Genomic DNA, 15406 nt, shown 5'->3' with positions numbered 1-15406 from the left:
TCTTTGTGTTAATTCTGGGGGCGTTAGAAAGCACAATAAAATCCGGTATCTCATGGCTTAGGAAGTAAAGGAATATTTTCTCGTTCAGATAACTGATGCGTCTGAGTTAACAATACGTCACAGGATGAACTTCAGACTGCGGTTAAGGACGATTGGTTACAGTTACGGGCGGGTGACTTCACGTCAGGAAACGCTGATGTTAACTTCAGACACTACCGACTTCACGTCAGGAAACGCTGGTGTTAACTTCAGACACTACAGATGAGATATTACTATTGGTCCATGTTTAACTGTTTCACATAAGTCTTCCGTTTCCGAAACCAATACTTTACCGTATAATTACGAGTTAACAGACTACGGCTATAAGACGATACAGCGAACCGCGTGTCGATGTACAATTACAACTAAAGGTAATCTCTTTCACTTATCAACAATCGACGACGAAAATATATTTCTTCCTCGGATGCCAAATAGATTCGATGAAGTAGCCAAACGCGATGAATATCTACCCTTACGAACTCTATGTATTACATTACGAATTGCTGGCCTATTTCAGTTCTCAGTAATCTGGTCCTCCTAACGAGAGTCTCAGAAATCCTGGATCTAACCGGCGAGGAAACCATTAACGACAGCTTTCCCATCGATACATCTTAAAATTCCATCGATGTTTCAATACCAGCTCTATTGTACGCCACACAGCAAGTCTTTCCTCAGTTAATGTCATCAAAGCCGAAGGTGGTCACAATTTCAACGGGAAGAGAAATGAAAGACAATTAAATTAACAATGATCTAACAGAACTGCGATTACAAACCAAGTTCTCAAGTAGGTATAATTACTTATTGTAAAACTTTACGTAAGCATATCCCTTAAAAGAAATATTTTATGCCGACTCCCCTATCTCACTGGTTATAAAATATAATAAGGAGTATGATACAAATAAAAGACTGTGTACGGCAAACCAGATAGGAATGTGGACCTGTCCCCAACTGTCAAGTTATTTTGAGCACAGCGCATCATTAAACACAGTTGTTATTGTAGGTAACCTGCCCATCCAGCAGTTATACCTAAGCGGCCACGGGAATCAAGACATAACTTGTCTTTTTTATCCTTCGGTAAAGCGCAAAGTCTGAATACGCCAGAGAGAGAGAGAGAGAGAGAGAGAGAGAGAGAGAGAGAGATCCCCAAACTCCCTTAATGAAGGGGAAGAAGCGCTCTTAGGTGCCTAGTCTGTTAAATACTAAACAATAACAAATAAAATAAAGCCTAGTGTAAACAGAATCATGTCGATCCGTTCCGTTAACGCATTGTTTTACACAAAAATTTCGCCTAAAACCTGTAATTTAGGCAGTCTAACTTCCGATCGATGCATTTTTATAGCATGACCGGAAGTCAGTTGAAAAGCTATGTCGCAACATTTTAAAGTAAACATAGATAAGCAACTAATTTCTATTCGCACTATTCTGTCAACAATGTCATGTTGGTTCACAGTTTATTGTTGTCTTGTGTGAAATAAATACACTAAGCAATGTTCAGCGCTACTGCTTATGCGTCTAAGTAATTACGCTTGGACTCGACAATACAATATTCCCAATTTTATTTTGTTCCCACTGTTTGAAAGTTCTACACAAGTTCAACAATTTCACCAGATACAACTTCTTTGCCTCCCCCTTTTTTTTAACTCCTCTGAAAATCTAAACGCAAATACATTCATAGTGTACACAGTTGATAATACTGTACGCGCCGGAACGTCGCACCAATACCTCCCTGGAACCAATTTCTAAATAGGTTAATTGTTGCCTCTGCTTGAATGAACTTATACACTAGGAACAATCCGAACGTTTAATCTCTCGAGTGGTGATACAATTTGTATAAAGAAAACAATATACATATGCAGTTTCCCCATTAAAAACTAAATACGATATAATTTTCTAGCTTCCCGAATCTACAGTCCCAAAGAAACGTAAACACTTTGTAGTGCTTCCTCTTTCGGGAAGGGAGGCAACTAAACATTCCACCAGTGGCTCATGCACCCACTGCCCTCCCCTCTCAGCACTGCTACGATCAGTCGCAATCAACAGCTTGGTGCTCCGGCGGCTGAAAATCCTACGAGGTGTTTTTAGTGCCGAACTGCACAAACGAAATGTCTTCTAAGATAACAGTCCATAGTACTTACGTTTTGCGGGGGATACTCCGTGGCCTTTCCTTCGCGGCATGTCACGGTTTGACGTAACGGGAGTCGGCAGGATGAAAGTTACGGTCCAAGGATACACCAACACAGCAAAAAATTAGGTGAGAAAACCTCTGCTACCACCGGCAATCACAGATCATAACAATTAAAAAGTAAACGTTTTGAGAGGAACTACCACATATCAGAGATTCCAGCACAGGTGGGGGTTTCCCCACATTTTCGTGCACTTTGCATCAGTTTCTAAATTGTCGCACATGTGCGAAACGTTTTTCGCACTTTCAGGTACTCATTTCCACATTGGTATGCACATGTTCATCTTCTTGCACTCGTTGCATCGAGATCAAACATGAATAACAAACACCGATACACTCACTCCGCTTCGCTAGTCACTCCGACTCTAGTTTGGCTCTCTCATCGTCCTTCAGTCCCTCCCCACCGTTTGTGACGTCAGGGATTCAGGAACTTGACACCTTGTGCTCCCCGCGGCAACAGGCATTACGATCCCTCGCAAACGCCATCTTGCGACGTGATCATAAACCCGTTGCCACGAGTAACCTCCTCCTGCTCCAGCGTTGTGATATTGACTTGTCAGAGTACATACGAAGGAAAGCTACTTGGAAAGAAGCTGTTTAAGCAATAGCACGTATGGAACGCAAACAATCATTAATTTCGCGTGCCTTGTTTTCATAGCATATTGAATCAATCCTTTTGTCATCTTTGGAATTAGTGCTTAGAAAATGATTTTTGTCGTTAGACCTCTGCGTTTGAATATGAAACATATTTTTGAGGACAATATGTTTTCTTATCCGACTATATACAATCAATATACCTTAAATATTTCTGAACAATCACAGTATTATTTTAGCTGAAGGTCGGGCATATTATCCTAGCGATTTTTATCTTATTAGGAGGATCTTTGGAATGTTTAGTGACATCTGATTGGAAATTCTTTGTCACGAAAGTGTGTTGGTTGTGGAGACGTGAGGTTGCAGGTTTAGGAAAATTTATTTTACAGTTGAAAAATGCCAGCCGGAGCTCCGTTATTTGGTAACATACAGTCACGCTCACAGAGCAAAAATCTTGTGGAATGTAAAGCAGGAAAAATGACATTGAAAGGAAAAATGGTACATCCCGACAAGAGGAAAGGACTTCTATACGTTTATCAGTCGGATGATTCGTTGATGCATTTTTGCTGGAAGGATCGACAGAGTGGTACTGTAGAGGATGTAAGTATATAAGTAGAGAATGCTAGTATTCCTAAGTTTTTCGAACATTCAATAGCCTTAACATTTTTGTCCCCTATTTTTATATGGGAAATATGTCATAAAATGCGTTTATTAACAGCACGTTGAAAGTTTAGCAAAATATGTTACTACCTCATTGTGCTATGACATATTGAAATAAGGACAGTGTTGCTTCATGTTTTTTAAAGTAACATCTCATTTTTTGTTCATGTTTCGCTTATGGCTGTGCAAGTATTGAAGTCATCTATACAGACAGGCCTATTCCTTTTCTAGTGGATCGTAAAGGAGGCTAGAGTTGATGACTGTGATGCCATTACCAACATCTTATAAAAGACAAACTGAATATTCATTACAAATTCAACAAAATGTAGAAGAGTGACAGTTAAAGATCAAATACATAATTACTTTCAGTCTAGGTAAATACGTTCCAAATAAATTTAAAAGACCACCTTAGCTTAGTGTGCAACTTCAGATAAAAGTTCGAGAATTAACACATCTGGTTTCTGGTGTTCTTGGACTGTTAATGAGAATGAAAGGAATCTTTCAAAGAAAACCTAATATCACTCAAAAGGTGGTTCGTGGGTGAAGCCTTCGGTGTTTACCGCAGCCATATAATTGTGAAAGGTCTGCAGGGAAATCCTGATGAGCTCTGGCCCTATGTGGCATCTATGAATTTTCCAAAATCTTCCATAGTTTTTCATAGGTAAGTCTGGTGTTAAAACTTACAAATGATGAATATCCCCAGTGTTAAACTGTGCATCATAAAAAGCTGTTGATTAAAAACTCATGCTACTGTGCCCACACAAAGTATGCTAAAATTAACACTCCTTTTATTAAAACATTATTCGGACTATTCCAGGCAAGTAAGCAACCTAGTTGTGATGGAATTTCTATGAAACTCCTGCATTGTATTTGTTGCACGGAGAGGCTGTTTTCTAGCCTATATTTATAAACAAAAATCTTGTACAACTCCTCCTTTGTCAGATGTCAGCAGTAGCATTCATGCAGATTAATGAAAACGTTCAAGAATGAATACACAGAATTACAAGCCAGTGATTAACATACTGTGAGTAGAGTTGTGCGAGGCTCTACTTTTGTGTGATATTGGTATGTTGGCCCATGTGAAAGAACATAGTAGTATCCAGAAGGAATATAAGTAATGGCTTTAGGCCATGGGGCACAATCTTCTGTGCCTGGACTTTGTTCCACGGACTTTATCTGAATAGCAAATAATGTGGGCCTTATTTGCCATATTTCATATAGAGGCAATGAGTTGCAGAACTTAAGGTGTTGAAATAGGTTTGTGACATTGGAAGACAAATTAAATAAGATGAAGTGGGATATAGCCAGGGTAACTGAAATGTTAACAGGACATGTTTTACTTCACAGGAACAGAGCTCGGAGGATATTTAGACTTAGGTTTTGATATAGGTGGATATCCTAAACAAGAAAATTAAAAAGTATAGTAGAGATATTGAAGAAATTTGATGGGATAGCAGGACTGAATAAAAAATAAACAAGACACTTGGTGGAAAGTTTCCAGTTGTGTGCATCAGTATGTTCACACTCTTATGAGAACTTTTAAGAATGGTTATACAGAAGCGTGTGATTCCATCTGTCTGCTTTGACCCATGACATCGCCAATATTGCGGAAACGACCGTTCTCAACGTCTCCACTATGGCGCCTATGACATCATTATGTAAGCGACAGCAAACACAAAAATACATATAAAACCAACACACATCTCTCTCCGGAAATATAATCAAACTGATGGGACCAGTGCGGGAAATTGGGGGTTTTTGGGTGGGGACAAACTAAATATACACACACACACACACACACACACACACACACACACACACACACACACACACACACACACACACACACCCCACACAAAACTACAACATAAAAACACCCCAAAACTCCCAATTTCTGCTACACTTACAATATCTACGGGAGTCTGTTACTTCCCTTCACCTACATAGCTCAAACACAATTGTTAATACCACACAATAAAAACCAACTAATCCAAAAATTATAATCACACCGCAACTATCAATACCACAAAACCAACACCTGAAAGAACAAAAATTGGAATCGGACACTTTCCTTGACCTATATAGGTCAACAGCACCTCACGATACCAAAACACGCACAGCTACGACGACTTTGGAATCGGACACTTCCCCTGACCTACATAAGTAAACAACATACCAAAACACACACAGCTGCAATGACAAATTGCAATCGGTAATTTCTCATGGCTTATGCAGCTCAAATACAACTGACGATACCAAAAAAATTGAAATAGAGTACTTTTCCCTAAGATACATAAATCAAACACAAGTGCCAATACCAAAACATCAACCACCAACACATGCAGTAAATAACACTGACCCAACAACACATAAAAACCCCACCGAATATCATAACATGCGAACAATAGACCCCAAAAAAGACTACCTACCATAAAGTTCCGGAACTGCACACTAACCCCCCCATCTTGCATATTCTCCTTGCATATGCCTGATTTCACTGTCTCCATCACAATCCCGAAAAAGTTGCAGAAACTTAATGACCGACAACATGCCGCCCCCCATTTCAGCCCACAGATGCGCACTATCAAACTTAGAAGTAATATGCTTACCTAACAAAAGAAGCCACAAATTGAATTAAATGACTTACCGCGCGACAAACCAATAATATCAAATTACGCTACAATAACATAAACACAATGGAAACTTAATTCTTAACTCATTGAAACTAATTTCCGATCTTCTATAACATTCACGACTGATAAATGCACACTTCAAGCACCGACACCCAATACACCACCAGAGGACACCACCAACCATAACAAGACGACATCTACATACACAACACACTAATAAACTGAACACCGCGCCATCATGATGTCACACACACAACACACTTACGTCACAGGTCAAAGCCGACGGGTGGGACCGACGCCTCCGTTGACCTGCTGAATGACTGGAAATTTCACTGCAAGCTGACACACGCTTTTATTTCAGACAAAGTATAAAATTAAACAACTTATTCAGGGTAGGACACTAGATGTTAGAGGTCATATGTTAATGTTCCTATTTTATTCATAACCCGTTTTCACAGAAAAAAAATAGAAAATTGATTTGGCAAGAGTGAAATGGAAATAAAAATAAAATTTACCATGTTTTATCAAACAGAAAGGAAAATGTACAAGTAGACGTAGTCACATCCACAGAGAGAGTAATTGAAGCTGCTTGTGAGATTGATTGGGGAAGGCTTAGTATCAGGGATGGGCATATAATAATCATTGAATCCTTCTATCACCAACCAGACTCCTCTCTTGATGCAACAAAAAACTGTAGAGAGAACCTCAGTTCACTTTTACATAAGTTATCCAGTCATACTGTAATCGTCAGTAGAGATTTAAATTGTCCAACAATTGATTTGGAAAACTACGATCCTGTTAGCAGTGGGCATGATAAGACATTCTCTGAAACATTACTGAATACCTTCTATCTAGAACCGATAGTTAATAATCACACTCATGGTGAAATTATATTGTCTAATGACAACAAATAGACATGACCTCATTGAGGATGTCCACATTGTATCTGGTATCAGTGACTGTCATGTGGTTGTGGCAACAATAATTACCAAAGTACAGATTGCGACGGAAACGAGCAGAAAGATATTTATGTTCAGTAAACTAGATAAAATATCAGTAGTGTATATCTCAGTGGTGAACTGAAACTTTCAGCGTTAGGCAGTAGCGTGTAGAGGAACTCTAGCTTAAGTTTGAAAGAATAATTCACCATGCACTTCATAGATACATAGACAGTGGAACGATTCATAATGTGAGGGATGGTATACTGTCACTGTCACTGTAAAGAAACTTCTAGAGAAACAGATGTTTTGCACAATTGGCGTAAAGCAATGTGTATAGCTATAGATACAGAGGAGCTGAAAGACACCTGTTCGGCTGTCATGAGAGCATTGGGTGATGCCTTCAATGACCACCACAGCAGGATGTTATCAAATCATATATCACAAAATTCAAAGAAATTCTGGTCTTATGTAAAGGCTGTTAGTGGCATCAAAGCGTGCAGCTGTTAGCAAATGAGGCGGGAGCAGAAATAGAGGGTAGCAAAGCAAAAGATGATATACTTATCTCTGTTTTTAAATGTCCCATTACAAAGGAAAATCCAATAAAATTACCTGCATTTAATTCTCATATCACTGAAAAGATGAATGAAATAAGTATTAGTGTTAGTGATGCTGATCTTTAACCCTCGATTGGTCGCATCAATTTTTGTAACACCAGTGGTTGCGGGGTTGACTTTGTCAACCTGCCATTGTTTTCATTAAAGATGTGAAAAGTTCTACTATAATATGCTTGCTACTGAAAAATAAGTTTATTTTGGTTTTTTAGTTAATAGAAATACAAATTTTAATACTATACCTTTATTATTTCTAAAGATAGTTGCAAAACCTGATTAAAGAATTCTAGTTTTTCATTTAACAATACATTCGTAACACACAAGATAAAGTTAAATCACATTTGACCTGCATTTATTTCTCGGTACATGTTACTCATACAGCATTTATTGGATTATACTCTCTTTATTGAACATGACTACATTGTTTTTATGTAAAAACAGTTTCCTCATCCTGTCCCTCTATCTCATCCACAGTGCTACATGCACACTTTTCACACAAAACTGTGAAATGCTTCTTGCATACAAACATCTTACACTGACTACAACAAATCGTGGTTACAACATTGTTTTTTCTACCGCACATAATGCAGCGACTTTTTGTTTGGAGGTTCTTGCAATTTATAAGAAAATATTTTGAGATAATTTGGGAGCATCGAAATGTGGTATCTTGTAACTAAATGACCTTCCATAAGTTGTTGGAACAACTGTTTCAAAAATAGCCTCCGTAGTTTTTTGGGTTTTCTGCGTTTCGGGTAAACCGTATTTGGGCATTGATACCAGTGATGTTTAGTAAAGCGAACCTTACAACCATCATACACCTCCTTGTTATTTGTGCAACAGAATATTTACTCCGCATTTGATTGACTGTGTCAGTCCCTGCTTTTGTCATGTAGTCCATGATAATGTGTGGTTTATTGGTATTTTCATCAATTGTGCGTTCACTCTGCATGGTGCTAGACAGAAAAACACATTTGTTTCTTTTAGGCACATATGACACCAGTGTGATATCTTTCTGGTATCTAAACAGTGAAGACCCAATGTTCCTGGATTACAGAGGTAGTAATTCCTGTGGGATTTTTGTTTTATTTTTCTTAAGAGTTCCAAAGCATGTGACTTTTCTTTGCAAAATTGAGACTGCCAGTGGATAACTGGTATACCAATTATCAAAAGTAATATTCTGATTTGACCCCAGTAGAGGTTCTGCCAGATGATGCATAATACCGTACGGTTTATTTGACACTGTGTAAGGGCTTTCTGGTAGTGTTCCACAGTACAGATGCTGTATAGCATGTTTTGGCATAGCCAATAGCAAAGAATTTGCTGGTGTGTTCGGTATGTACTGAACAAATGAACATCTCCCTCTAAAGGTGTCAGAATCTCATCTATGGTTACAAACTCTTCCAAACTATAGATTTCCTTACAATTGGTCACAAATTTATCTAAATGTGACCTGATTGCTGCTAATTTGTTTCTATCGCATCTTTGTGTTGTCAATTTGGCGTCAAATCTCGTGCTCCTGAGGAGAAATGACAACCATCTGTATGACAAGCAAGCTCTAAGGATTTTCATACCAGTGCCATCTTTACTCCAAAGTTCTTGAACATTTGTTTTATTTCCGCCCTTCAAGCCAGTCAATATAAGGATTCCAATGAGCGCATACATCTCTTCCCTAGAAGTTTCCTTCATATCTCTCTCTAGAATAGATGTTCTGTGATGCTAAGTTTCTGATATGAAAATTGGTGTATTCCACAAGTAATTCAATCATATCTGCACTAAAAATCTTATTGAATGCTTTCACTTCTTTTGTAATAACCCTAGAAGACCTCTTCGCACAAGGTAGAATTTTTACTACATTTTTTGAGGGCATTTTTGCCATTTTGGGTCTTACATGTTCCTTAGATCACTTAATTTTGTCATCTTCACCAACTAAATACTCGCGCATAAAATAAAAATTATCACCATCATCTTCTTCATCTTCATGACATTGCATTTCCTCTTCAGTATGTGTGCGCCCTCCTCCCTCTAAAGGAGCTACTTCTATTTCTGATTCGTTGTTGTGATCACTAACTACTATTTGTTCTCCTTTGTCAGACCACTCAGGTTCAGAACACTTGCTGTCATCCGAATCTTCATTTAGAGGCCTTTAAATCTCCTCCTCTGAAAACCCGTTTTTTGAAAAAGGGCCTAAAAGTGCAAATAAAGTTAAAACATAGTTGCTAGTGAAAGTTTTTAATCCAAAATAATGACTGTATTCACAATAACCATATAAAAATACTTGCGTCACACGTTGCATGGTTGACTCTGTACACCAAACAGAACATGGACTGCAATAAGCTGCAGTTGTCAATGTGCGAGTGCTACAAGCGTAGCAAAAATGGAAGTGACCGACAGAGGTCCAGCTTGAAGATAGATGGTACCGCGAGCACTACAACAATGCGTATTTTGAATTCAAAGTGAAGAAACTAACTGTGGTCTACTCAGTCATCAATGCGACCCCTCAAGGGTTAAAATTGAACAAAGCCCAAAGGCCCAATGGAATCCCTGTCAGATTCTATATTGAATTTCAGGCTGAGTTAGACCACCTTCTGAATATGAATACAAATCTCTCGGTGTACATGCCTCGTAAAATCAGGATAAAACTCCAAGCTTTCGACCGCTACCTCCATGGTCGTCGTCAGGGCTAAAACTGACTGTCATGAACTAGCGAGGTTCCCACTTTTATATGCAAAGGGCGGCTTCTGATTGGCTGGAATACGTCATAGCAACAGCGATATGGTGCGTAGTGAAGTGGTGCCCTCTACTTCCATAGATGTAGTTTCTATCCTGCATTGCTTGCAGCGCCATCCCTTGAATCAGGAGGTAAAGTGCGGGAAGTTTTTCTCTGCGATTTTTCTTTATCCAGTGCACTCTTCCAAGTGTTGCTAAGTGCATAGCCGTTGTCTCTGTTAAAGTTACTATCACTAAGTCTAATTTCGACTGCTTCCCAGATCACTGAGTCCCAGTAATTCGGTGCGTGGGCTATTACTCTGGTTTCTTCAAATAAAATCTTATGCTTGTTAAGCAGGCTATACTAAGCCACCACTGATTTTTTCCAAATACCTGTATTTCAGGTGGCGCTGGTGCTCGGTGCAGCGGTCGGCAACGGTTCTTACAGACTGGCCCACGTAATTCTTGCCACATGCGCAAGGAATAGTATTAATTCCCGACACTCTTAAGCCGAGACTATCTTTGACTGATCTCAACATTTCCTTAATTTTCCTAGTTGGCCGGAAAACTGATTTTATTCCTTCCCTCTTCAGGACTCTGGCTATCTTGCTCATTGTAGCACCGCAAAAAGGAAGCCGCACTATGTGTTGCTTCTCTTCTTGTATATGGTCGGCATTGTGTCTTACTTTCTTGGGCAGTACTGATGTAATTTCACCGGCTGAATAACCATTCCTCTTGAAAACAGTCTTCAAATGGTTAATCCCGGGACCGAGATGGTCCTTGTCGGAAATAGTCCCAGCTCTGTGTACTAAAGTATCCAGCATAACTCTCTTCTGAGACGGATGATGGAAGCTATGGCTGTGCAGATATAAGTCTGTATGGGTTGGCTTCCTGTACACAGAATGGCCCAGTCGTCCATCCGGCTTTCGCTCCACCAACACATCTAAAAAAGGTAACTTCCCTTCCTTCTCTACCTCCAATGTAAATTTTATGTTTGTATGTACACCATTTAAATGTTCGACGAACTGCTGCACCGTGTCACTGCCGTGTGGCCAGATTAAAAAAGTATTGTCGACATGATTGTAGAAGCATGATGGGCGGAGGTGAGAACTGCCCAACGCTCGTCCTTCAAAGTCCTCCATGAAAAAAATTCGCTATTGCTGGTGACAGTGGCGAACCCATGGCTGTTCCATCCGTCATTTCATAATAATTTCCACTGTTTAAAAACTGTCGTGACAAGGAGGTAGTTCCAAAGTTTGCAGTTGTCAAACACCACATCAGAACCGCTGCAGTAAACAGAATTTTACGAAAGACCAGCCAAGCTATTGTGAAAGAGAGAATATGTCATACCAGGTATGAACTAGACATGAACGCTCGCCTGTTATTTAGTTGCCATTTATTTCTGGCCGGAGTTATCTAACCATTGGACTGGGAATGGGTTGATATGACTTTGGCAGCACACCAACGAGCCTGTTTAAGCAGGACTACGGCGAAACAGGCCGATAAATTTGAGCGGCTTAACCGTGATCAAGGAACTACTGGGTCCAACGGTATTCACCGTACTGTAATCAACTTCTTGGACAAGGAATTTCATGAAGCTACCATCTCGGCTCTCAGTAAAGGATTGAACTTTGCCCCAGCTCCACGTAAGTTACCGGTGGTTGAGATTATTAGTGGAGTGGAACAAGCAGTTCGTCAACTTCAAGAAGCAGCAGATGACTAAAGGCTTGCTACTAGCTAGATTTTAGTGACATCCAAACCACCTAAGTCAAACATCAGCAGAGAGGAGAGACAAGGACTGAAATTCTTGCAGTAGGATGAAGATCTAGTTGTTTTAACTGCTGACAAGGGGAACGCTATGGTAATCCTCAATGCTACAGATTACCACAAGAAAGTTGGATTATTACTGGAGGACAGCACATACCGGATTCTCAGACAGGATCCCACATCGGCGCTGAGCAGGAAGACAAGGGGGCTACTAAAAAACTCTGGCCTCTCCGACGAACTGGTGAAGAACTTACGGCCAAGAGCACCTAGGCCACCAAGACTGTATGGTTTGCCAAAGGTTCATAAGGAGAACGTTCTGTTGAGACCGATTGTTAGCGCTATTGGCTCTCCTACGTACAAGCTTGCAAAACACTTAACTAAATTGTTGGTGCCTATAGTTGGTCACTGCCAACATCATATTAAGAATTCAAAAATGTTTGTTGATATCGTAAAACAGATGAAAATAGGCCCAAGTGATATCATGGTCAGCCTCGACGTGATTTCTCTGTTCATCAAAGTACCTGTGGATGACACATTAAAACTGTTAGCTGCTCATTTTTCCTCAGAAATTTTGAAGTTGTTCCGGCATACCTTGACAACCACATACTTTTTATACAGTGGAAATTATTATGAAATGACGGATGGAACAGCCATGGGTTCGCCACTGTCACCAGCAATAGCGAATTTTTTCATGGAGGACTTTGAAGAACGAGTGTTAAGCAGTGCTCACCTCCGCCCATCATGCTTCTACAGATACGTCGACGATACTTTTTTAATCTGGCCACACGGCCAATACATCCATGGAAGTAGAGGGCATCACTTCACTACGCACCATATCGCTGTTGCTATGACGTATTCCAGCCAATCAGAAGCCGGCCTTTGCATATAAAAGTGGGAACCTCGCTAGTTCTTGACAGTCAGTTTTAGCCCTGACGACAACTATGGAGGTAGTGGTCGAAAGCTTGGAGTTTTATCCTGATTTGACGCGGCATGTACACAGAGAGATTTTTATTCAAGAAATACGTCGCGAAAGACTTCGTAGCCACCTTCTGACTATAATCTTGTCATAGAGCCCTGGATCAAAAATCCGTGCGCATTCCTTGGAAAAAGGCACAGGTTACAGAAGTATACAAGAAGGCTAGTACCTGTAATGAAGTAATATCTTAAAGAATCTGCATAAATATTCAGTCATACCTTGATAAGATTTCAGAGTAGTGCAAAGATTGGCAACTTGCTTTAAATGTTCAGAAATGTAAAATCACGCATATCTCTAAACGAAAGAGCATAGTATCCTATAACCAATATATCACTGTTGCAAGTGGCCAACTCATACAAATACCTTGGTGTAACACTTTGTGGGGATATGAAACGATCACAATGGCTCTGTTTTGTTTAAATCAGCTGACAGATTGTGATTTATTGGTAGAATACTGGTGAAGTGTAATCAGTGTACAAAGGACATTGCTTGCAAATCTCATGTGCGACTGGTCCTAAGATATTAAAAAAAGTGTGTGGACCCCTACCAAATATGACTACATCTACATCCATACTTCGTAAGTCACTCGGCGGTGTGTGGCGGAGGCTACTTTGAGTGCTCCTATCGGTTCTCCCTTCTATTCCAGTCTCGTATTGTTCGTGGAAAGAAAGATTGTCGGTATGCCTCTGTGTGAGCTCTAATCTCTCTGATTTTATCCCCATGGTCTCTTTGTGAGAGATACATAGGAGGGAACAATATACTGCTTGACTCCTCGGTGGAGGTATGTTCTCGAACTTCAACAAAAGCCCGTACCAAGCTACTGAGTGTCTCACGTGCAGTCTTCCACTGGAGTTTATCTATCATCTCTGTAATGCATTCGCAATTACTAAATGATCCTGTAACGAAGCGCGCTGCTCTCCGTTGGATCTTCTCTCTCTCTCTTCTGTCAACCCTGTCTGGTACAGATTCCACACTGGTGAGCAATATTCAAGCAGTGGGCGAACAAGTGTACTGTAACATACTTCCATTGTTTTCAGAGGAACGATCAACTTTATATGGTCTTTCCATTTTAAATCACTCCTAATGCCTACTCCCAGATAATTTATGGAATTAACTGTTTCCAGTTGTATATTGTAGCTAAATGATAAATCACAGCACATTACACTTGTCTACATTGAGATTCAATTGCCATTCCCTGCACCATGCGTCAATTCGTTGCAGATCCTCCTGCATTTCAGTACAATTTTCCATTGTTACAGCCTCTCGATATACTACAGCATCATCCACAAAAAGTCTCAGTGAACTTCCAATGTTATCCACAAGGTCATTTACGTATATTGTGAATAACAGCGGACCTACGACACTCCCCTGCGGCACACCTGAAATCACTCTTTCTTCGGAAGAGACTCCCATTGAGAATGACATGCTGTGTTATGTTATCAAGGAACTATTCAATCCAATCACACAATTGGTCTGATAGTCCATATGCTCTTACTTTGTTCATTAAAAGACTGTGGGGAACTGTATCGAACGCCTTGCGGAAGTCAAGAAACATGGCATCTACCTGTGAACCCGTGTCTATGGCCCTCTGAGTCTCTTGGACGAATAGCGCGAGCTGGGTTTTACACGATCGTATTTTTCGAAACCCATGCTGATTCCTACAGAGTAGATTTCTAGTTTCCAGAAAAGTCATTATACTCGAACATAATGTGTTCCAAAATTCTGCAACTGATCAACATTAGAGATCTAGGTCTATAGTTCTGCACATGTGTTCTACGTCCCTTCTTGAAAACAGGGACGACCTGTGCCCTTTACCAATACTTTGGAACACTATGCTATTCTAGAGACCTACACAGTACACCGCTGCAAGAAGGGGGGCAAGTTCCTTTGCATACTGTGTGTAAAATCGAACCGGTATCCGGTCAGGTCCAGCAGCCTTTCTTCTTTTGACCGATTTTAATTGTTTTTCTATCCCTCTGTCATCTATTTAGATATCTACCATTGTGTCACCTGTGCAACAATCTAGAGAAGGAACTACAGTGCTGTCTTCCTCTGTGAAACCACTTTGGAAAAAGACCTTTAGTATTTTGGCTTTTAGTCTGTCGTCCTCTGTTTCAGTACCCTTTTGGTCACAGAGTGTCTGGACATTTTGTTTTGATCCACCTACCGTTTTGACATAACACCAAAATTTCTTAGGATTTTCTGCCAAGTCAGTACATAGAACTTTACTTTCAAATTCATTGAACGCCTCTTGCATAGCCCTCTTCACACTAAGTTTCGCTTCGCGTAATTTTTGT

General features: G+C 40.0%; 2 protein-coding genes across 6 annotated transcripts in view; one reads left to right on the top strand and one right to left on the bottom strand.

Moving 5' to 3' along the window:
• Positions 1 to 2771, bottom strand: part of LOC126270443 (transcription factor HIVEP3) — a 388605-nt gene extending 385834 nt beyond the window's left edge. For both annotated transcript variants that reach the window (XM_049974070.1, XM_049974071.1), the window contains exon 1: positions 2175 to 2771. In XM_049974070.1, coding sequence (XP_049830027.1) covers positions 2175 to 2214 — 40 coding nt within the window. In that variant the 5' untranslated portion in view covers positions 2215 to 2771. The remainder of the gene's footprint in view (positions 1 to 2174) is intronic.
• An 18-nt stretch (positions 2772 to 2789) lies between these two features.
• LOC126270469 (proteasomal ubiquitin receptor ADRM1-B) overlaps positions 2790 to 15406 on the top strand; it is a 101970-nt gene continuing 89353 nt past the window's right edge. The window contains exon 1 of one of the 4 annotated variants that reach the window (XM_049974074.1): positions 2790 to 3415. In XM_049974074.1, coding sequence (XP_049830031.1) covers positions 3212 to 3415 — 204 coding nt within the window. In that variant the 5' untranslated portion in view covers positions 2790 to 3211. The remainder of the gene's footprint in view (positions 3416 to 15406) is intronic. The other 3 variants (XM_049974073.1, XM_049974072.1, XM_049974075.1) reach the window with 3 other exon arrangements.

The sequence above is a fragment of the Schistocerca gregaria genome, chromosome 1 (assembly GCF_023897955.1).
Source record: "Schistocerca gregaria isolate iqSchGreg1 chromosome 1, iqSchGreg1.2, whole genome shotgun sequence".
In the NCBI taxonomy this organism is placed as follows: domain Eukaryota; kingdom Metazoa; phylum Arthropoda; class Insecta; order Orthoptera; family Acrididae; genus Schistocerca; species Schistocerca gregaria.
Note: the sequence above shows the minus strand (reverse complement) of the source record. Positions and strands in the feature narration are given on the sequence as shown.